Source organism: Dermacentor silvarum, chromosome 1 (assembly GCF_013339745.2).
Source record: "Dermacentor silvarum isolate Dsil-2018 chromosome 1, BIME_Dsil_1.4, whole genome shotgun sequence".
Classification (NCBI taxonomy): domain Eukaryota; kingdom Metazoa; phylum Arthropoda; class Arachnida; order Ixodida; family Ixodidae; genus Dermacentor; species Dermacentor silvarum.
Window position 1 is genome coordinate 134742488 of NC_051154.1, and position 23758 is coordinate 134766245.

The 23758-nt window shown below is 43.9% G+C and overlaps 1 protein-coding gene across 1 annotated transcript in view; it reads right to left on the minus strand.

Moving 5' to 3' along the window:
* The window catches only part of LOC119461085 (transmembrane channel-like protein), an 86394-nt gene that overhangs the window by 27617 nt on the left and 35019 nt on the right, over positions 1-23758 (minus strand). The window contains exons 12-18 of the mRNA XM_049669307.1: positions 22618-23589; positions 19200-19328; positions 15535-15602; positions 11033-11272; positions 10013-10138; positions 6194-6272; positions 5013-5127 (exon numbers count right to left, since the gene is read on the minus strand). Coding sequence (XP_049525264.1) covers positions 5013-5127; positions 6194-6272; positions 10013-10138; positions 11033-11272; positions 15535-15602; positions 19200-19328; positions 22618-23589 — 1729 coding nt within the window. The remainder of the gene's footprint in view (positions 1-5012; positions 5128-6193; positions 6273-10012; positions 10139-11032; positions 11273-15534; positions 15603-19199; positions 19329-22617; positions 23590-23758) is intronic.

Sequence of the window (23758 nt, forward strand, 5' to 3'; positions counted from 1 at the left end):
TCATTTTATCGTAATCATGTTGTCGTCATTCAATCGTGATTATATGGCGGTTGTCATGTCATCGTCGTCATTGCATCGTCGACATATGGTCATCGTCATGCATTTGTTGTCGCAACAAGGTCGTTCTATCGTCGTCATTCCAGCTTCATTATCTGATTCTTTTAATACTGTCATCGTCCCGCTATTTTCGACATACAGTGGTCGTCACGCTGTCATTGTCACGCAATACACTTCACGCCAAACGTAGTCGTGGTACACTTGGCATTCAATTGTCGCGAGGCCACCGTCGGCACGCCCTGTTGTCGCATCGTCGCCATCATATGTCATCCAATTGTTGTCATGCCGCCGTCGTCACAACGCCTTCGTCGTTCCATCAACATAATTTCTCTTTCATTCCGTCATAAGTGTGCTTTAGTAAATCAAGCGTGATTATGCCTCCGTCGTCATGGCATTATAATTGCGTCGTGGTTATTTATTGTCATCACTTCAGAATCATCCCATCGTTGTCACGCCGTCGTCCTTATAATACCTTCGTTGTTCTATCGACGTCATTCCTTCGTAATTTCATCGTCGTCATTGCATGCGCCGTCGGCGTACGGTCCTCGTTCTACCGTCGTGAGATAACCGTGGCGAGCGATGGTCATAACAAAGCGGGCCAGTCAGGGAGACAGTGTATGTCACATATAGCCGAAGCACTTGAATTCTGAATAAAGTTGTCTGAGTCAATACGGTGTGTCGCTACGTGGTAGCTACATTACGTGAATGCTAATCGCATTAACTTCGATAGTCATCTTAAGATGAGTCACGCCAGAATTCTTTTGTCTTCGCGACACTAAAAAATCTGGTCAGCATTGTTCCCAGGTTATTAGGACCGCGAATTCCTAGAGGTGATCGGGCTCAGGCGTGAGACGGACGACTCGACGTTTGATAGAGTTAGCGCTGTGAGTTTGACAGCGGCCCCGCCTATCAAAGAGGAGAAGTGCATTGGGATAGTTAGTAGTGGCGGCAAAAGGCAAACAACAAGAGTTGCTAGATATCGCAGCGAGGAATCAAAATGGCGAAGAGTTAGAAAGATATTTGCATTGCAACGGCGCTAAATAAGTTGGAAACTATTTTATTGGTGCGAGAGTCGCTGCAAAAAATTCACTAGACTGTCTTCAGGTATCCAAGCTATCCGTCGTATAGCAACTACAAGAGGAATCAATTAGATGAGTTTCGGTACAACTGGTTACATTTTTCAAGAGCAGAAAACGTGCCTAGAGGCAAAGTCGTCTGCAATATTTTGTTGCTACACAAAAATATTAGATTTTTTACAGCGGTCCCTGATGTACCGCTTTGCACTACCTCTACGTGATCATTTTAATGTAAAAACAAAAATGAAATAAATTTTCTTCAAGCTCTTAGACTGCTTAAATAAAGTGGTGGCAAATAAATTCTGGAAGGTTCATTCAAAATATCTTTTCTGTTAAGGCATATTGCAACTCGCTACTGGATTCCATTATTTTTCTTCATTATTCGTTCAAGCGAGGTGAACATTCCTCCGTATTTTATCGCACAATTAGTCAAACTAATTAAATTTAGGCTTTCAAGTGTTCATTTTTCTTAGATGAATACTTTAGGCCTACGCGGATGCTCCAAAATTTCTCACCATTGATGAGAGGAATGTGAAAAAGAAAACAACGCAGAAAATGTTATTGTCTCAGTGAATTGTTCTTTTGAAGGCTATTTTCACACGTATAAGTGGCTCAACCCTCGTGTTCGCAGCTTTGCATATATTATTCTAACACTAGGTGAGTTCCCTGCGAACTTACGTGAATAAGCAAATAGATCATATTCCAATCTGACGGGAAAGAAACTGCGTTGCCTAGGTTGTACATGCAGTCTACTGAAACAAAAGTAGACAGAGTCCAAGTCAGCATATAGTGCGAAACAAGGATGCCTAAATTGTCGACTGAAGAACTGACACCATTATAATGAAGCCTAATAAAGCAATAAAAATGGCAAGTTGCGTGTGAAGATATGATTGCACATAAGAGTTAGCCTTGCGGCTCACCAATTATTGTTTAATGAAAAATGCTTCTAGTGGCAGTGTAATATGGTATTCCTGAAAGCCAATAGACCAGCGTACTTAAATTTACATTTGCGCCAGATTTATTTGCTCCAGTTCCATCAATGTGCATCCCAATGATTATATGAGATTCAAAAGTGAGATGAAATGGCTGGCGGTGTGTACATGAGTATTCGCCTATGCCATCGCTATTGTATCCTGCCACACAACTATTTAGAAAATGTCACAGTTTCGCCCTAAGGGCGAAGCAATGAATGCGATAGCAACACAGCAATGTCATACGAAGTAAGGTGAGCGGCTTTGGTAGCAATATGAATTGTAGTAAACATGAGCTGATTAAGTAAGCAGGTGTGCTGCGGCGTAAGTAGGCCGACATGAAGAGAGACTCGATGACCACGAGAAGGCGCGTGTGAAACGGTGGTGTTGATGAGAAGCGCTTCCCGTGGGCAGCGCGTGCGAAGGGACACACCTGTAGCACTGCACTGCCGATCCGGGCAGCATTCCATGTGTAGCGTGCGTTGGAAAATGTGGCCCGACTATTACTAACTGATTCAGCAAGCGTGGTGTGAGCGCGCACAAACAAACATGAATAGATCACACTGAATGACTGCAGACAACGACTGTCAAAACGCTGGCAGCAAGCGCATACGCCGCACCAACGGGCGAAGGTACGTGCGGTCTATCGCTTCAACGGAAACTGAGCTACGAATGCACGGCGCATAAAGGTCAGAGCCGTGTGGAGATAAGCGACGGTGCGAGCGAGCGACGAGCGCGGTTGTTGGCAGAGAGGAAGTGCGCCCCCCCCCCCTCCGCTCCCTCCGGCGCTGGCTTCCCGCTTCCTTGCTTGCGCGTGGGAGATTGATTGCGTTCGCTCTCCGTGATAGCGCGCGTCCCCGCACGCTTCCGCTCGGGCATACGGCGCGCGGCGAAGATTTTATCTATAGGGAGCCTCACGGCGACGGCGACGGCGACGGCGACGGCAGAAATCCGGTTGAAGTGTCCATATAATTGCTATCGCAATAAAAATACAGTACGGCAGTTCATATCCCTCTTTAAAGCATGAGCATGGTGATCAACGGATGTACTTTTCTATATCTTCCTCCCTAAATGGAAGCTGACGTTGTGCCACTCCTGGTGGCTGTTGCCAGCCTGATCCCTCCATATTTTCCTCACTGTCCATTGTATATGCTTTTTCATACCAAATGTTCGAATAATAAGCTGTGCGTGTTCGGCTAGCAATGAAATGTTTATTTCTCTCAGAGTTAAAGTAGCCAGCAAGAGGGGACGCAGGGCAAAAAGCTGCTTTGGTGCAACTTGAACACCGGCCGGCGCCCGTTGATCACATGACAGTATCTTCACAATAATCGAGCACTCCACCTAGCTTCGTATGGGCTAGAGCGTCAATAGGTCGAACAGCACCGGGCCGGACCGGGTCAGGCCTGGCCGGAATCGTTCGGGCGCGGTCCGGGTACGGGCCAGGTTTTAAATCACCGGGCTGGGCTCGGGCGGGCCAACCCAGTCAAAAAAAGCAATTGACTCCAATTGGAAAATTTTCAATTAGTACCAATTGGAATATTTCCAGTCATAAATTAGTACATAACTGGACCAATTGAACCAACTGGAATGTGACCAATTGGTTTTTGTTGGAGTGACCAATTGTACCCAATGGGTGCCAATTGGTTTGAAACCGATTGGTTTGAAACCAATTGGTTAGAATGGCCAATTGCACCAGTGGGCAATACCAATACACATATATACCCCACAAAGCAAACCTAAATAGGATTCCAGCTGTCAGAAACAGGTTTGCTATAGCCTTAGTACTGCATGCATAATAGCTATAACTCATACCAGTTTCCTTGAATGGGTTCATAAACTGAAAGTAAGATTTCCCAGTTGGTTACATTTTAGTTAGTTTATTCGAGCCTATTGGTAGTCCAATTAGACTCAGCTGGGAATGTAAGGCGGGCCTAGCTGGTTCAAACTGGCAAGTCCAATTGGACTCAATTGATTCCATCCCTGACTCAATCGTAACCATTGGAGGTAAGGAATTCCCAATGGGGCCAGTTGATTCCAATTGGCAAGTCCAACCGGACCTAATTTGTTTCACTTTGACTCAATCGTAACCAGTTGGAACTAGGGATTTTCCAATCGGTTCCAATTGGGTCCAGTTCATTTCAATTGGCAACTCCAATAGGTTTCTCCTCTGATCCAATCGTAACCGGTTGGAAGTAAGCATTTTCCAATTGGTTCCTATTGGGCCCAGTTGATTCCTATTGGAAAAACCAATTGGAGTCAATTGATTTTTTTTACTGGGACGGCATGGTACTTTCGGGCTCGGGCCGGGCCTGGGCCTGAAAAACCAGCCCGTGCAGTGCTCTAGTATGTAGCTCCTCCACTCTACAGTGGGTAGACTAATCCCACCAGTGCTTCCCACTCTACGTAGGTATTTTCCCAGTTTTCATTAAAAGGCCTCTCTATCCCTCTCTCTTTCTCGCAATGTTTCATCATTTCAGATATGCGAGTACATCGCTTGTTAAATTTTCTTTGATAAGCATTTGCGTAAAACTTGTTTTTTAGATGAGTATAAAAAAAATACGCCGCCTCTCTCTGCCCCTCCTGAACACAACGGAACAAAAAAATATAGGATAATGATTTGGAAGCGTCATATTGCAAGATTCGTAAGTTCATTTTCAGCTAATATCGGGACGTCGTGTACCATATTATGTCGCCGTTCCGATTTGATAACAATCCAAATATTTGCAACATTCATTTGTCTGCTCCCGCTTTCACTTTGAGTGAGCAAAAACGCACCCAGAATTTTTTTTTCCATTGCGAGGGTGTCATCATGGTGACTCTAAAGCAAATGCAATTCTGAATAATAAGCAATAGCAAAAGCAATAGGAAATGGCTTTGAGGGTTTGCGGTAAGCTCATGCTTAGCCGACCTTCTGGTTCCGGCGGGACCATCTCTGTGACCGTGACTGTTGTTGTCGGAGCCGGTGCTGCTGCAGCTTCCTCTTTATTTTCTTTCTTCTCTGGTTTTGTTTCCGTGTCTTTCTCCTGCACACAAATTCATATCCATGTGCAGTGAAGTACGCTTCGTGCGTCTCTGCACGAGTGCGCAAGGACACCTTTGAAATATTACTCCGCTATTGGGCTTCGAAAGCATGCGTTCTACGTCTTTATTCCCTTCTTATTTGCTCCATTTTTTATATTTTTCTTATTCTTGTCTTCTACCTTTCATTCCCAGAGATCTAGAGTAGCATGACCGCCTCATGCTCATATCACATGGATAAAATATATTTCTCTGTCTCTCTCTCGGTATCTTCCCGCGTTACTTATCCTGAAATAATCTTCAACTGCTGAAAGCAGCTGAAGTTATCTAACGAGCGTGCCTTGCGGCACTATGAAATAGCACTTTAATTTTGCCACTCCGGCTCAACTTCGATTTACTTTGCTTATTTTATTGACAGGAAAAGAAGTGGACGCTGATGTGCGAATACGGCGCCAACTATTCCGTGTCTCATGAGCAAGATGTGCAATACACTCATACACATATACTCCTATACACTTTTAAACGTGTATATTTTGTGTAGAATAATGAGTCTTGCACAGAATAGACACACAACGACATTAAAATGTAACAGTAAAATCTAAGCAACAAGGTTTCAAAATATGACTCAAACGAACACTGCGAACAAATTCATTGATATGATGTGCGACAATACCACATAACATACATAACATACAAAACAATCTTGCATATCAATCTTATTGATATGGACAAAATAGCTGTGTATCTATACTTTTGTTGAAGATGGACATAAAGTTAGGGCTTGTATGTGCTCTTGAAAAAATAAACGGACATGTTGGCGCACTCAGTCCGCTACTACTTGAGCGAATGTGAAATGCAATCACCCCCCCTCCTCCTCCAATTCCGCACATACTCATCTCTATTTTAGCCACTCATTATCAAGCCAGGTTTTATATAAGAAGCGTGCTTCCCGCCTGGCAATCGTTGCGGCATGTTCCGAAGAAGTATTGAATTGGGCACTAGGAGTTGAAAAAGAATGCAAAGGTCAATGCAGGCAGCCTTTAGGTCGCCTGCCTTGCCTTCTTTACGTACCCGCCTTAATTGCAGTTTCAGGTCATTGTTCGATTCTCTGAGTGATCCAGTGAGGGCCACTAAGTAGTATATGATGAGTCTGTAAAGAAAAACTAATTATTGCAGCCAGAGCTGAAAATATACATTCCATTGATAATGAAAACTTGATATAACATCTAAATGGCTACGACGTAACTTTAAGATGGTAGGCATGAAAGTGACACATTGGCAGTTGCATAACGTGTTCGAATTGTTACCTTCCTATAAAGGAGGCACACTAAAAAAAAGGCAGGACGAATCATTTTTTAGAACACATACATGCGCGAAACAACTACGCCCCAATTTTACGAAGTCCATCGGGAATGGTCAAACAATTAGTGTTTGGGTCAGTTGGTATTCCATGATGTGAGGTGTTGTAGTGTGGCAATAAGGGGGACGAAGGACCAGGCGCTGACTTCCATTAAAATTTTATTCAAAGAACATGAGCACATATAAAGGATTCGCTCCATCTGCCCAGGCGCCCTAAAGTACTTCAGTGGCAAAATGAAATGACGAAATTTGAAACAAGAACAACCAAATAACCTCAAAACATGTTGTGTAGGAGTTAAAACTAGAAAAGTCGCGTGCTCACCCAACGTCATCTCTGATCCTCAATATCAACGTCGCGTGGTGCAAATATCCTAACTCTTTCTGCGAAAGTTCAATAGTCGGAGCACTGACACACTTTGCTCCCAAGCAGGCGACTTCTGTTGTCACGATAATCTCTCGCGCAGTCTGTACGGCATGTCTACTAACAATTGTGCATTCATTGAAAGTAGGCTCGGATGCGCAGCTCTTTCAATGGGACCTAAGGTGTCCCGCGGTGCCGTTGTGAACAGTGGTTTTTTTTCTGGCGCAGTTGTTCCGGCACCGCCCTGTCTGACTAATATAATTTCTCATTTCTGACGGTTTTCTTTTTTTTTTTGCGCAGGCAACACAACTCTGCCTGAGGTTTGTTTCGCACGGTGACTTCTTCTTGGAGCCCCGGTAGGTTGGAGCCCCGGAAGCTAGCACAAACTGGCTAGCTTATTTGGTGCCGAAAATGCAACATCGACGCTTGTACTGTTGTCTATCTTCTTTAGCCTGTCCGAGATGTCCAGAATGTATACGGTATAGTGACGTAAGTTCTCTTTCCGTCAGAAATCGGTGCAGCATAGCTAGCGTTAGGGCATTGTTACGTGTGCAATTTTGACATCGTCTCAGTGCTGAAATAATGACGAACTGAGTAAATACTGCGTCCAACAACCGGCACACATGCAACTGGTTCTTGTGACAACAAGACTTTGAGGACCAGTGACGACGTTGGGCAAGCGCACGGCTTTTCTCGATTTAACTCCTAGACAACATGTTTTGAGGTTCTTTGGTTTTTCTTGTCTGGCCCTTTTTACAGCGAAGCTGTATACCTCTACCAGCCAAGGAAATTATCGTGTTGGCGTAAGCAAAAAACGCCAGGCTAAAAATTGAATACAAACAACATATTTCCTTTGAAATAAGGAATATAGCATACATCTCCGCACTCGTTTTCAAAAGAAAAACCACAAAACAAGCATCAAAACCACAAGATGGACAAGGCGCGTGTGAATGATCGGAACAGCCTCGGACGCGTTCCGGTAAAGATTAGGTTTGCAGCTGCTTCGAAAGGGGCTGACGTTATTCAAAACCCTCGTCAAACCAGCGTCTCTGGTTTCACTCTTTGTAGAGCCACGTGTGTTAATTCAAGTGACGTCACAATGGGTAATCGTTGTGGGTGTCGTTTGCCGCGTTCCTTTTCCCGCATGTGTTTCCCGGTCAAGATTATGGTTGCGTAAGCTACTCCGAGTGAAAAAGTACCCAACAGCATAGAAATCACGTAATGACGTCACCACCTTCTAGTAACTCATTCAGTTCATTTCAGGCTACCAAGGGTACACCACGGAAAGTAAAGACGCCAGACGAACAGCGTGAATATAATGTCGTTGTGAAGTAATAAAGGGTGTGGTTAAGTACATTTCACTTGTCTCTGATTTCACTCTTTGTAGAGCCACGTGTGGGAATTCAAGTGACGTCACAATGGGTAATTGTTGTGGGTGTTGTTTACAGCTTGGCTGTCCAACCACCTTCACAGCTTGGATTGGAGCCACAGTTTTTTCATTTTATTTTGCCACGGAAGAACTTTCGGGTGCCTGCATCAATGGAGCGGTTTTATTTATATGTGCTCATGTTCATTGAGTAAAATGTAGTTGGAAGTCAGCGCTTGTCTTTCGTTCCCTTACGGTTAGTCAGTAATGGTGTTACGCAGCTGTCGTCGCTTGTGAGAGCGATGCGAGCCTCTTCCCCTAGCTCCTTAGACCGAACAATTCATCTCAAAAGTTCGACGGCATCTCCGACCTCTCCAGTTGTAGGCACAAGGTGTAAGTTTCCATCCGTGTCGTTATCTTCCGACACTTAATTGTTCTGCGTCGGCAACAAGCTTCAAAAGAAGCCCTGTGTCCTGTTGCTGCCACAGATCGCCTGAAGCGCGTTATCTCTGCCACAAGATAGCGCAATCAAAGCCACAGTTTCTTGAATATGTCTGCATTTTCACACATATGCACTCCCGCGGCGTGTCTATACAATATCTTCACAATTCAGTTAGATGACCGATAATCGAATTCTTTTAAATTCGGCAATGTTTTAACTTTATTTTTGTAATGTGCGCTCAGCTCTCGCTGTGACACTTCGAGCTCTTTTTTGCCTCTCTTTTTCGGGTCGTCTTCGTAAAATTGGGAGCGATTGTCGACTTTGCTTCGTAAGATCACATTCGTCAATGCATAAATCCAATGACAAACATTTGGGAAATTTGAATTTGTTGGTGAAATTAAGAAATTTAGGGTACAACTGTGTATGAAAAACTTCCCGGCAGTGCCTTGCGACCTTGCAGAATCATAACCCCGATTTCAGAAAAGCAGAGTTCACCAAAACAAAGAGGCTGCACCATAGCTGTGGCGCCGACGGTCACCGCTTACAATTACCGCACTGAAATTACCACTTCTCAACATAAAAAAATACTTTAGACAGTTGAATCTAAATGTACAGGGTCTCCAGTATGTGTGTGGACATTCAAGCAGGAGTGTTCAGCCGTTTGCTTACAGCTGCAATTCTCAAATTGGTTTAGTGGGCAAAGGAGCTTTTTAAAATCATTTACGACGTTTTAGAAATTTTCTATGGTCTCCTGAATATATCAACAACGTTAAACTATATCTAGCATGTTTTGTCAAATAAACATTGTACTTCTACAAACCTTGACTTGGATATTCCTAGTCATTCGCCAGTTGCAAACGTTTTAAACCCTCGACAAGCAAAGCCATTACTTAGTTTATGCATATTAGCACCAATAAAAAAAAGAACAAGCAACGCGAAGAACCCAAAGTGGTCTAAATTTGATCATTTTCTACGGCGCCCTCAAAACATTTACACTTTATAAGTTCCTCCACGTGTTCCTCCTTAAAAACCACTTTTTTCTTCTCTTCGAGTTTCGTCCACAACAGCTAGTCGCAATGAAAGTTTTCCTCGAAGAAACTTATACTGTATCGGAGAGCTGCGACTACAGGTATGGTGGTAGCTTACTGCAAGAGACAATGTCAAATGCGACAGAATAACAAAGAAATCTCTGTCCGTGCCAAAGCTGCAGAAAGTGATAAGGGTGTTTTATCGTGCCAAGTGAGCGTGCACCTTGCATAATAGACAAGGACATACATATGTAGCAATAGCAATAGCAATGCAATGTGCATGCGAACACAACATTACGCCGAGTGAATGCATTCAAGACGGCGACAGCCTTACATTAGTAAAAGGATGAGAGGTATCACCACACCAGGTGATGTCAAATACTCGATTATCTTGTTCATCCAAGTTGGTAACGTGTTGTCTAAATAACCGGTGAACACCCTGTAAGCCCGGAAGTAACCACTAGAAGGGGAGAAAAGAAAACCGTACAACTTCACGTTAGGTTCCAGAGACTTAGTTCAGTTCATCTTACTAACTTCGCGGTGTTGTACCGACAAATAAAAAAGGTGTAAAAGCTCGAAGTGCAAATTACAGAGCTGCACCTCGGCTAGCTGTCCTTAATTATTGCATGTGGTACAAGTCTCCATAGCTTAAACATCAGGAGATTATTTAAAAGCGGGAAAAAAGTTTTTACCAATAAAAATGAAATCGGAACCACTCAAGCGCTCTGCTCATGTTTCAGAGGTAACTATGAACTAAAATTCTGGGTGACAGCGTAGTCAAAGTCGATGTCAATCAGCTGCTACCCGTCGACTAGAGTGTTAACGGTTAACTCACATTACATAGATATCCAGGGGAGGACCTCGTCCTTCAGTGGATCACGTTAATCAAATTTTAGTAATTATTAAATTTGGTAATCACATTAAAGTAAAGTTCGCAGTTTCAACCAAAATATGGGACAATTGCTTCTGATACCTTTTGACAAGCTCTATAATCACCCATGATAAGATACAGGGGCTGTAAATCCCGGTATAATGATTTATCCCAGTCAATTCTACTTTACCTAGGTGTACAGACGACCGCAAAAGTTTTCCGAGCACGAAATTCGTAAAGTTAAATTTCTTTTCTACTTCACCACTCATGCTGGAATTCAGGTGAGCAATCCGTTGATCCTGCGTACAGGGAAGTATTCACTGTACCTTGCAATTGGACAGCGGTTAAAGTGACTGAGATAAACATATTTTTCTTTTCTTTTTCCAGAGATCCCATTGAAAATTTTTGCGGTCTGACTTATGAGTAGCAGCGCTACTCTATCGCTTATTTACACATAATTTAAATGATTCACGTGTATCTCACCTGAAAGGCCCGCAGTGCCAAGATGGTTCCAGCCACACCATTGCGTAGCCAACCGGCAGAGTACAGACGAATAGCATGATGAGTAACAGCATGAAGTAGAAATTGTTCGAGCCAGACGCCTTGAACACAGTCTCGTGGGGAATGTTACACGTTAAAACAGCCCAGGAGCGCAGGTACATCATAATGCACAGCTTCACTGTGTTGACGGCCGGGAGCCCCGGTGAAAAAAACATCCCCATCCTGCGCAAACCAACACCGTGTTCGGAACTAGCATATCCAGGATGGCATTAATTAAACGAGCACACATATTTGTCAGCTGTATTCTTGCCCTTGAGTATTCCTTGCGACACTAGTAATCATGAAGAAAACCAGATAAAGTGACAAAACGCAAGTGTTATTCACAGAACACTTTTTTGTTTATCATCTTTAAAACAGCTCCGCCATTAAACGCAAGTGGAGAAACGTTCACCACTCATTTAAGCATCATTCACAAATTCTAGTTGATTAAAACGCACGTTTTTAACATTAGCTAGTAGTTACTACGTAAAAAAGAGAGCTACGTGGTTCTCTGCTTATAGAAGCTTCTTGTCCAGACTAGAAAAAATTGTGATTTGCGCCAATTTAATGCAAACCAAAAGTTGTCACCGACATTACGCGCCCGTTTTTAAAGTGTTATGCGTCAATCAGCACGCTCAGGGAGGAACGTCGTATAAGGTCTAGGACTCTGTGTGCATCAAACTTGGTCAATGCGTGAATATATTTCGGGTTTTCCCTCTGCGCCTTTACAACAAAACTCTAGGGAAGGGGATACATCACTCTGTGCAACGTTACGCCTTCTTTTCAGTAAGACATGACTGCTGCTCTCGTACACTAGTCGTATAGCTAGCGGATTTCGCTGCAATCAGAACGTATCTGTTTATTAGTGCTAGAATTAGGTTTTACCAAATCCTGTAGATATTGCAGAAATATCCGTTTCCTAATTTTAACAGATGAGAGGAACCTTTTTCTCTGGTCCAACTGTGAAATGCATATGTGAAATGGAGAAATGCTCTCACTAGACGACTGCTAAAAAATGTTGAACAAAATGTGGTGCGATTAAGAGCGAAAGCTGCATTCTACCGACTTGTGCAAGCGCTCTTTATTCATACCTTCATTTAAATTCCCACAAGCCATCAAAAAAAATGTCACAGTTTCGCCCTCAGGGCGAAGCAATGAATGCGATAGCAATACAGCAATGTCATACGAAGTAAGGTGAGCGGCTTTGGTAGCAACAACACGCAGAACTGTTGTCGACGCCATCGGCGTTTTGCCCGCGTTAGCTCAAAATGCGTGCGGCGTTGGTGACTGTTGCTGGAGCCTCTGATATAAGTAGGCACTTGGTGCCGCAGCTAAACGTCGCCTCCCTTCCCTCCCCCTCCCCCATGGCCTCTCGCGCGTCTGAAGAAGGCGCGTTTGCTCTACATATATGGTGATTGTAAAGGAGAAAAGAGACGCCTACTTCTGCAGCCCTTAAGCGAGCATGGCGCAGAACGCGCGTTTGTTCTCCGCCGTGCGTTCACTCCCCGTGAAAGACGCGCCCCTCGCGCCCTTTCACTCGCACATACAGCGTTCGTTCGGCGCGCGGCGACGATTTCATCTACAAATGACGTCATACGGAACCTCACGGCGACGGCGACGGCGACGGCGACGCCGACGGCAGAAATCTGCTTTTGAGTGTCCATATAATTGCTATCGCAATAATAAATAACAATGATGCATAAATGTTTACACCTTCGTATTTTTGCGCCAAAAATGAATGCTGCCCTTGCGTAAGCTGAGGTAGTCCAAAGTGGAGGAAAGTTTACACCTTAATTGAAATTATTACATATTTCACATGAGTTATGCAAAAGTCAGAGGTATATTAAGTTTTTACACGTTTTATGCCCCAACTGTTGCAGTTGAGAGGACCACGTTATCGTTTTTTATTGCTCAGTTGTAAACTTGGTGCTAGATTTTGCGTGAAGCTAAACATTCCGACAGAATTACCTGTCTGGTTGGGAAAATTGATTAAGACTTAGAGATTGACTCCAACCAAATATTTGGTTGGAGTCAATCTCTAAGTCTTAATAGATTTTGCGTTGATGAGCATGAATAAAATCTCTCCCCAACAGCCGCTATATCTTGCCTACACTTTTAATGCAACAAACGTGATCTAAAGTTGCTCAGTGGATGCTGAACAAAACGATTTATCCTTTTAAAAATTCCTTTTAATTTCAGATTATTTTTATTGCCAAAAAGCTAACGCATTTGGATCAGTTAAAATATTTTATCGCGTAGTGTAATAATGCAGCTACTGTGCCTTTGTGCTCACTGCATCGCCATGTCTCCCGTTGTGTCAGCCTGCTTGGAACCACCAAGTCCCTGGCTCAATCGCCAAACATAGAACATTTATATGCAACTGCTCTTTCTTTGAAGATCAAGGACTTGCCCTCCACACCACTGTGTCGCTACATGGAAGACTTTTCATTGAGAGCAAGACAGTTAAATCAAAGCTTCGCACCACGCAGAAGCAGAAAGCCACAAGAACGCTTCTCTAGTTTTCGAAATCAGCACCACTGAGTGACCGTCTGCGAGGCAGTGATGAATATTCTGTTCCGTTTCGTCTGCGTCCAGCGCACCTGAACTTTGTCCTATCTCCTCCGCTTAACCTCTCTTCCCCTTTTGCCTCCCCCAGTTTACGGTAGCCCCTGTGCAGTGTAGACAAACAGGCTCAGACTTGGTCAAAGTTCCTTGCTTTCCTTTATCTCTATCTCCCCAGTTAGGTCTGCATATTTCTTGACATCGTCAAAGCATCATTGTTACATACGTATTTAGTACCTCCAACCTCAATAGTTCTCGGGGCCATAGGAATGGAGGAAAAGCGAAATTCCTGCCCAGCCCAGGCATGTTTCAACGAATCTTAACATGCATTAGATACTCCGCCGAACGACCACCACACTGTTCATCTTAACTTCAGCCTATGTGGCGAACCCGCGAGGAAATCTAACTTTATCGTAACTTCTGTGTGTTTGATGGCTTGCGGTAGCCTGCACATGGTCCAGCCATTCGCCAGAACTAAATATTAAGGCGAAAGCCTTATATGTCTGTCTCGTTTTCAGGTGACCTTGAAAAAGTGGAGCCAAGAATAAGACAAATATCGGTAAAAAATATGTTAAAAATCGATAACTCAATAATATCATTACAAACCTCATAAAATTATACATCAATCGATAGCTAATTGCATGAGGAATATAAATAATGATAACTGATAATGATAGTCATTAAATTAATAATGATAATGACAAAGCTGAAAATGGCTCAAGAACCCCCAAAGTGGCAAAGAATCTAGAATTATGGAATGGGTGCAAGTATAGTTATGATAATAACGACAATAATAGTAGAATACAATTATTCAATAATGACCATGACTCAACAAAAAATGACACTGACTTGGCGAAAAACAGGATTAGCAATCAAAAAGCACTGGAATAGGCTCGGATGTGGGCACTAAGTGAAGGAAGCACAAAGGATGATGGTAGAAGTCATAGTCATGAGCATGACACAGCCAAAATGAAAATAACTCAGCGAAAAAAGAATAACACTCAAAAAACAATGGAATGGGTTCGGATGTGGTACTAAGTGAAAGAAAAGGCTAAAAGTTGATTCATGATCATGACTGAGTCTTTCGCCTTTAGGTTTCTTAGCCGTAGATAAATGGACTTTTAAGTGTTTTTGATCAAATAACCTATATTCTTCTAAAATGTGTTCCCGTGATCAAGACAACGCAAAACAAAAACACCAAGTGACCTCACCACCAGGTGACCATCCGCAGACCTCAGTAGCCATGCAGGCAGCAAATGCAAATTCACTACTATTGAAGTGCTGTCGCATTCACTGTGGATCTTTGTCCAGTCATTTTTAGAGTTCATATGATCCGCGTTCAATCATGATAAGTAGCATGCAAAAATAAACTGAGCATTGCTTTGACTTCGAGTGAACAGCCATTAAGAATTGCTCAAAAATATTTTCAGGTCAGGTGCAGTTTCTTCGTGTTATCTGCGAATATGCGCTGATACCTTTGGTAGTAAATGTTATTGTCGCACGCTAGTTGGCGTGCTAGAACGTTTAGCGAAAACAAGTGCCGCAAATCGTGACTGCGTATACTTGATTAGTGGAGACAGCAGCCAATCAAGAAGAGCTTTTCTAAAAGGGAAGCTTGGTCAGTTGAAACCCGGTTTACATATTTCTATCACGTAAGGTTTTTGTTTCTTTCAGCAATGTTTATTGGTATATGGGATGATGAAGTCACATTCTTCTGGGAGCTGGCTCTGGTTATAACGTATATGCCTTGTTATGCCCATCCTACATTTGTTTTAACAAAATGCATGAAACAGCTGCAACCACTCAGCGCACTCTCTTTACCAACTGAAAACATCATGTTAAGAATTTATGACCACAAAATAATTGCCCCTTATTTCTCTCACCAAACCATTCCTTGATTATTCACCAAGTGTAGTATGTTTTCGGCAATCTTGAAGTCTCCATATCCAGGCTGTAAAGATACAACGGTGATAAGCAATTAACATTTTCGTCACACTGTTCATGACAATCATTGAATACATAAGTTCACGGTGATATAACACCTACAATAGTCTATTCATTATAATTAACACATGTGCTCATAATGTTCTACCAACGTAACTGTTTTGACCTGGAGAAGTAACTAAATGTCAAGTTATAAAGACGCTAGCGCAGCGAAGATGTTGCGCAAGAAAAAACTGCATGCAACATTTCTGTGTAGATGCTGCAACGGAAGATTAATCGTTGTTGCCGTTGAAAACAACATTTATCGGCACCCACAAGTTTTCTTGCCCTTGTAATTTGAGTTGTGAATTAGGCGCCAAGAAATTTTATTGTTTAAAAAAAATAAGTTCATAACCACGCATATTCTTGAAACACACCAGGCAGAGGTTGTTGTAAGATTCTCATGTCATTAACTTGACTCTAATTATCTACTTTGATAATACAAATACATTATTTGTCACTTTTGTTTAAGACTGAATAAAGCACTGTTGAACGCTGAAATCTTATTGTCAGTGGAGGTATGCGATAACTTGCTGCTTGCAAGTTTCACGTCGACAGAAGAGTTAATGATTCCATATTTTTGAAAGCCTTATGGAAGCGAAGTGCGTAATATGAACTAGCCTATTCATATTAACTATTCATTACGACGACAGTGTCATACAGTTTGTTGTGGTAGAGTGCCTGAATTGCCACGGCTGAAACCGCCATATGCACACTTGCCAATTGCTTCAATATCGCAATCGCCCTGTATTTACGGCACTTTTAAATAGACATTTTAACGAATCTATTAGCACGCGGTGGTATCATAAGAGTTTCTGTGATATCAAGTCTTGATGTACTTCTTACACGCAGTGCGCTAGCCATGCACGAACTGTTAATTTCACCAGCAGCAATTTGACTGGCGGTCATTGTTTCTCACCAACACGCAGTTCCGGGAAGCCCTTACACGTGCCACTCGCTCAGCTGTTTCTCCTATATGCTGATAACTAGCTGAATCTGTGCGAATATTTAGCTTTTTTAAATGTAGATGCCAATACGAAACTAGTTTGTTCTGTTTACGGAACGGAATGTGAACAGGGATTGAATTTACCAATATTTTCGAGTTCCTTCTAGCTATATTACCGTTTTTTTTTAGAGCGAACACGTGCTAACACAAATTCAGTGATATGATTTCGATGTTGTCCTTTGTTGTCCTACCATGTCCTATAGAGCATAGCTTAGTTTAAAAAAAGCATGTCAGCAATTTGGGACTTAAAGTACCCGTTAGGTGTACGGAACGAAAATTATAGTGTGAACGTTGGCAGAAAAGCTTCAAGGAATACTTTATCTTCAATATTATTAACAGCATCCGGAAACAATGCTTTTTGAACACAAATTAACACATCGTCGCTCTGCGCGAATCTTTCGTTGAAAGAATGCGATTGCATCATCTTTTACTTACCTACAATTTATCGAAATGTAGATGGGGCTATAGGTATCTTTTGTGCCACCGGCGCGAGAACAACATGTTTGGCCAAAACATTTAGATTAGGTGGGTCATAAAATAAGTAAACCTATTTGAAGAGCTTTCTATACTTTGAGTTCACCCGCAAGCAAAAAGCTACTCAAGTTTAAACAACAATCCACAGACTGTAGTGACACTTTAACTCCCTTAACTCAATTACTTCGTACAACACTTATCTAGCTGCTCCCGTCTCCTTCACTGTTTATGCCAATACGAAATTGCTCCTGAAGAATTCCCGGAAACTAATAATGAAATCTGAAGAAGCATACAGCGTCCATGCAGCAGCAGACATGCGCTGTCCGCACCGCCATCGATAAGTAAGCAGGATATGTAAGAACGTAAGACACGCATGGTGCGCGTGCACTACGCGAAGTGGCCTTCGCTGTATTCTTTACCCCTGGTGCATTTTTTGAGCCCTTGCTTCACGAACACATGAATCTTGCAGGCAGAAAGTGCAGCCTAATGGAAATTAAGGTGGTGCGACGGAGTAGCATGCCGCAGTGAACGTGCACCAACGCCGCAGGCACCGCGTCCGGAACAACGCTGTGGTACGGTGCACGAAATGAGCCCGACGGAGAACCGTCAGTATTTTCTCAGCACCCAATGCAAGTGTTATGTGTTCGCTTGCGCAAAGCGGCCGTGACGTAATTCAATTAATTTAATTTGTGGTTTTAACGGTCTGAAATGCACAGGGGGTTGCCAGGGATGCCATAGTTTAAAGCTCCGGATTAATTTTGACCACACGGGACTCTTTAACGTCCTCCAACTGAACGATGCACGAGCGTTTTTGTATTCCTCCCCTATCAAAATTCAGCCGCCGCGGCCGGGATTGCACCCACGACCACGGGCTCAGCAGCGCAACACCATTGCCACGGAGCTACCGCGGTGGGCGGTGGTGGCGTATTTACAGAGGACTGTAAAGAAGCCCCCATCTCTTGACCCCCATATATGGCATTCGATTTGTGCCAGCTGAATATGAGATCTCTTAGATAAGAGAGGTTCTTTTTCGTGTGTTTTTTTTTTTCTGTGGCCGCGTGCAGTCTGGCGTAGGTTTTTTGCTTACAAGCACAGCGATGTGAACGCCTGATCTGTGTGCGAAGCAGTGCGACTACTTAGTGGTTAGGGATATCATATATGGTGAGCTGTATGATAAGAAAACACAACGAAGATTTTGTGTCAGTGTTCCAACACACATTATAAACTAGTGTGATGCCCGCTTTCTTTGCGCAAAATTTATAGTAATGTGGAGTACTAACGCACACACTGTCTTGTCTACAAGTATAGGCAATAAATGAGAAAAAAAAAGTAGCCTTGGCGCGGTGGTTAAAATTCAGGGCTTTAAAATGCAAAATAATAGGCTTGATCCAAGGTATATCTGCTCGGACGTATTTCTTTACATTACATTTCTGCGCTTGTATCAAAGTACAATGCCCATTCGCTAGCTCATAACTGCTAGTGGCAGAGAAAGGTTTACTAAGGCCTGTCATTGTTTCAGCAAGGGAAACAGGCTTTTACTTTCTGTCTCTATTATGTGCATTACAAACCACTTTTTTCGCTAAAAAGATCTCATACTTGCTGCCCAGTGCATGCCATCACTGAGATAGACAGCTCGTGCATTGTAAAACTTGCACTTACAGGAAGCTGCGCTTCTAGGGTTAGGTATTCCTGGGCTTCCCTGTTATTTGAGAACACCTAGCCCGAGAAGAAGTTTCACACGGACTACAAAAGCCATTTAATGTTGCTGGAAAGCGGAACTCCCAGCCTAAACATTTATTCATATAATATTCTCAATGTATTCTGAAAGTATTCGGATAATCCAATACTGCCGGTTCATTCCTAGTAGCAAATACAATAGATTGATAGTCGTTGCTTTCTAAATTCGAATATTCGCACGCTTTTAACAATAGCACCCTTAACAGATAGTAAAGATTTCCTTGCCATGTTTTAGAGCTTCAAAGCGTATGAGCGCGTGTTTTATGAGACCATGAAATGCTGAGGTATCGACGAGAGTCGATTATATTGCACACTGCGATGTCTATTAAATATAGTGCAAGCACTTACAAACCCTTGTTCGAGGTCCCAGCACCAACAGTCATTGGCATAACGGACAATGAGAGCCCTTATGAAATCGGTGATAATGGTTGATGCTATAGTCATTACAAGATCCATTACTGTAATCTTGACAATCTCCTGAAACGCAAGCAGAAAAAACTACATTTCAGAGGGGTTGCTAAATGATGAAAATTATGCAGCGTTCTTGAGTTAGCGTTTATGCTACAAAGAATTGAGTCCGTCAAATATAACTACCCGACTTTCATACATAATCAACGACATCACTGATTTTATGCCAGCACACAGTGGTGCACGAAGGCTAAGCACCTATTTACACTAGTTTCTAGTTTCTTTCCACAGTGAAGTTAAGCTGAAGTCACAGAAGGCAGTTGGGTTCAAACCAGAAAGCTTCTTAAGAATCAATTATCTCATTTTATTAAGAACATTATCTGCTACTTATCAGCTTGCAAAGTTCAATATGTGAACGCGTGCGAATTTTTTCATTATTATGCAGTTTGCCTGGAATTTTAGCTTTTTGCTGCAAGTTTGTGCCTCACCTCTTAGATAAAAGGCCTGTACCATTTGGGCCGCGACGACACGCCGGAAGACGAGAAGAGCCCATACGTATTAAAGGGATAGGGACACAAACGTTGGCGCGTGGTTTTTTGCGTCGGAACAAAAGTTGAACTGTTGAAAATGACGAATACAACAAGCTGCTTTGAAAAAAGAACGATAAACATTTTTTTTGCAATTTTTTGTTGTACCTTGCCTCCAAGCGGCCGCAGGCAGAAGCTGAAATTTGACGTCATAACGCCCACCCGCGCGCGCGCGCGCGGACAAGGTGGGCCACAGGCGTCGCAGTGTTTCCTGGGGTGTCGGTCCCTTTCAGCGTTTGTTTAACCCCTTTCGGAGATCTTCGCACGTGGTCCGTCTAAAACTTTATCCCCGTCGGCCCTCCACGCAGATGGTGCGTCTTACATGCGCCTTCCCGCGGTCGTCGCTCGGTATTGACGCGTTCGTCGCGGCGGAAGGAAATGCCCAGACACTGCTGTTATAACAGCATCGTCGGTCGTGACACGCCGTCGCACACTTTTCCCAGAGAGGAGAAGGTGCGTAAACTTTGGTTAACTGCCTGTTAGCCATCACACCCAGCCTGGCGACCTCTAAAAAATGACTTTATTGGTGCGGACCACGAAAACGCAAGGCAGAAATGATCAGCGGTGCGTTTGAAAGAGGAGGCGAAAAGATGTCGGTACTGTTTTCGTTCACTTGCAGCCTTCTTGTGCAGTGTGAGGGCGAGGCTGGGGCGAGATGCCCGAGGCTGGGCACGAAGGCAGTAATGTCTTTAAAAATGTTGGCAAGGCATAGTAAAACAATACAAGGCTAGCGCGCGCGAGTGCGACTCACGAGATCAGTCCTACATGGCAGCGGGGCAGACACACACACAGCTCTGCTTCTCTACAGGCTAAAAGCGGGGGAAACTGGGGAGAACGCCAGACAGGTGCTGCCATCTATCGGGCGGCTGGCGAAGTGTACGTGAGAGTCTCGGAGGCACAGCACTTGCTCACGCTGACGGCATAAATTAAACTACTATTCAGTCATCCACGCAGTGCTGAAGTACCCCGCAATTGCCTCGCCTGCGTGCTCTTTTGAAAAAAGCAAGTTTACAGAGGAAATGACAAATAATTCTTGCGCAAGTGTCTGCTGCAGAGCGAAATCTTCGCGCTACGGTTCGCGAAAACCTGACCGGCACTTCCACGGCCGCCTGCTTTTCTTCGTCGCTTGACGCGGAAGGCTCATAACCGTAAGCGGTAATATTTCTTGCCAAACTGGAATGGTCCTCGTCTTCAGACGTGTACTCATCGCTGGAAGAGGCACCAGAACTCAAATCCGTGCTCGCGATGGCGGCGTCGGCGCGCTTCGAATTACCGCCGCCGGCCGGCTGGCTATCCAACGAGGGTGTCGTGACCTCACGCCTTCCAACTCCCGCGGGTCGGGCGGCGAGGCGCGCGCTCGCAGAAAAGCCAAAAATAAAGCCATCAGCTCAAAAATGAGCTAAGTGACCATTTCTTTTCGGTGTAATCACACACTGAGGATTCATTTTCACCATTTTTGTAAAATTTTCAGATTTTGTGTCCATATCCCTTTAATGAGATATGTGGCCCACATGTTGAGTGGCCAAATTTTTTCCAAAGCATGGTTGTCAAGGGGCTCCCTGGCTTCGCACGTGACATCACAGCTCAAATCGCATAGACATATTACCTAGGAAGTGCTAGCTTCGGAAATGTGCATCTTCAGTAGCCAATTTAGCTATGCTATATTTAGTTTTAAATATCAACAATTTAGCCTGTTTTATTTACAAGCGCGAAAGCTGAGAACATGCACAGACCCATTCGCGTGCGACATATATAAATGGTTAACACACTGCAACAGCCTTATAGCGACTAATCGCCAGTCTGCAATAAATTAGGCAAACCAAACTTTAGCCGCTTGTTCTCATCGGTTGTACTGGCACGTAACGGTTTGGAACACCCAAATCAACCACTGTGATGTGGCGTGGCCGGTAGTTGAAAATGTCCATGACTGTAACTTCCACAAATCTCCGTGGTATTTGCAAGAAAACGTTGATGAAACATTGCGGAGGTGTTTATGCATAAAACTTATCTACTCAAAGGCCCCTCACCACGCCTCTTGTAAAGCGCCGCTCAGCGAGCTATCCATCCAAAGAATTTTTAGGATGGCTTTAGTAATAGCAGAGATAGAAGCAAATGAAATGCTGCGGATCGATTGTGCGATGAGGCGAGTTATCCCTTCACCCGCCACACAGGACCTTTCACATTGCCTCGACCTGCAATCGACATTCCTCCCCTACCCCCGCATCGGAGTCGTCGCCATAGCAGTTGCCAGCCTGCTCTTTCCTTTTTTTTTCTTTGTATCTCCTTCTATGTGTTCAAACCTAATAATAATCTAATAAAATATTCACAGGCTGACTTGCATCATTTTTTTCTGCGAGCGGCAGAATTCAATCAGGTTTAAAAAGTAAAGTTCCGTGAGCTCGAAAGCAAGACATGGGCAGGGCCCTGGGTGATGGCGGAGAGTGGGCGAGGGAGCGGCAGTCAGCTTCTCGCCACGGCCTTGTCTGGCAAGAGCTTTACCGTTAGGCAACGTTTCCTCAAATTTTAAAGAGAGCAACTTGCTCTCTGCCCTCCGGTCTTGAGACTGCACTTGTGGACTACAATACTTCACAACTACACTGTCCTAGACTACCTGAAGATTACACCACTTATGTTCTTATAACCATTCGAAGATGTTACCAATACTGCGCAACATCACCAATGCATCGCGCTTTTAATACGATCTTCAAGAGCCAGAGCAACTAATGAGCATCAGAGATAGCTTTCATGCTTGCAATCGAATCTCCACGCACCTGGCCGAACATCGTCTCCCAACAGAGTTTCCTGAGTTTTTCTTTCGTCTGCTCGTCGACCTTGAGTAAGTCCTCAGGCCTAAGAGGGCTGCCAGGTTTCCGCGTGCTGGGTTCAGTGGTGGTCGATGTTGTCCGTGTTGTCTCGGACGACGTCCACGATGGAATATCAAAAGGCCCGTCAGTGACACCATTGCACACAGACACGTACACCACAGTACAATTGTTGGGGTCCAAAGTCGTAGCGAACTCGGTCCAAGTGGGAACAGTGGTGTCGTTCGGGTCCCGCGGAGTGCCCACTGTGCCCTTCCACAACGGTGGCCATTTTTCTGGCGTGGAGCTTAGCTCTTCGTCTGTTACGTTCACAGTCTTCGAGTAGTTGTCCACGTAAATGACTGGCATTGAAATGTTACCATCGGGACTCGATGGGAACCGGTACGTCCAATTGGCCACACCTATTACCGTGAAGTTAGCTATTCGTAGCAAGATGGCGTCGTAACCTTCGAATAGCCTTGTCGGCGGCACCTGAGTGGTCGTGGACTCTTCAGTTTGAGCTGCTGTTGGCGCAGTTTCGTTTATGAATGGGAGAAACGTGGTGGCCATCTCATCCAGGTAGGTGCTGTTCGTGACGACGAGGCTCTCAGACTGGAGAAATGGCAGAATCCCCGCTCTGGTAAGGTTCACGCCCAGTTGGAAAAGAAGCGTACAATTCACCGGAACGATAGTGCAGTTATTGTTCGGCGTAAATGGTCCAGATGCGCCCTGCGCGAAAGATTGTCCAACCAGAGCTTCAGCCAGCGATGCGATGAAAGGTTCCATTGTCGTGGTCGAGAAAATCGATTCTTCTGACATCGTGGACGGAACAAAAGTAGTGGTGTTGCTGTCGAGTATTGTGGTGTTCAGTATCGATGGTTCCAAAAGACCCATGTCTAACAAGTATGTGATGTTCTCCTTAATACCGACAAGGGCACTGGTCTGGAAACGAGGAGAGAACACAACGGTAGACAGAGAAAAAAAAGCTTGTACAGAGAATAGCCGCGTCAGAAAAAAAAAGAACAGACAACACACAAATGATGTTTCCTCACTAGCTGTGGGTTGTTCTAATTAATATGATTTACATCCTGGTGCACTTGCTTTCTGGTTT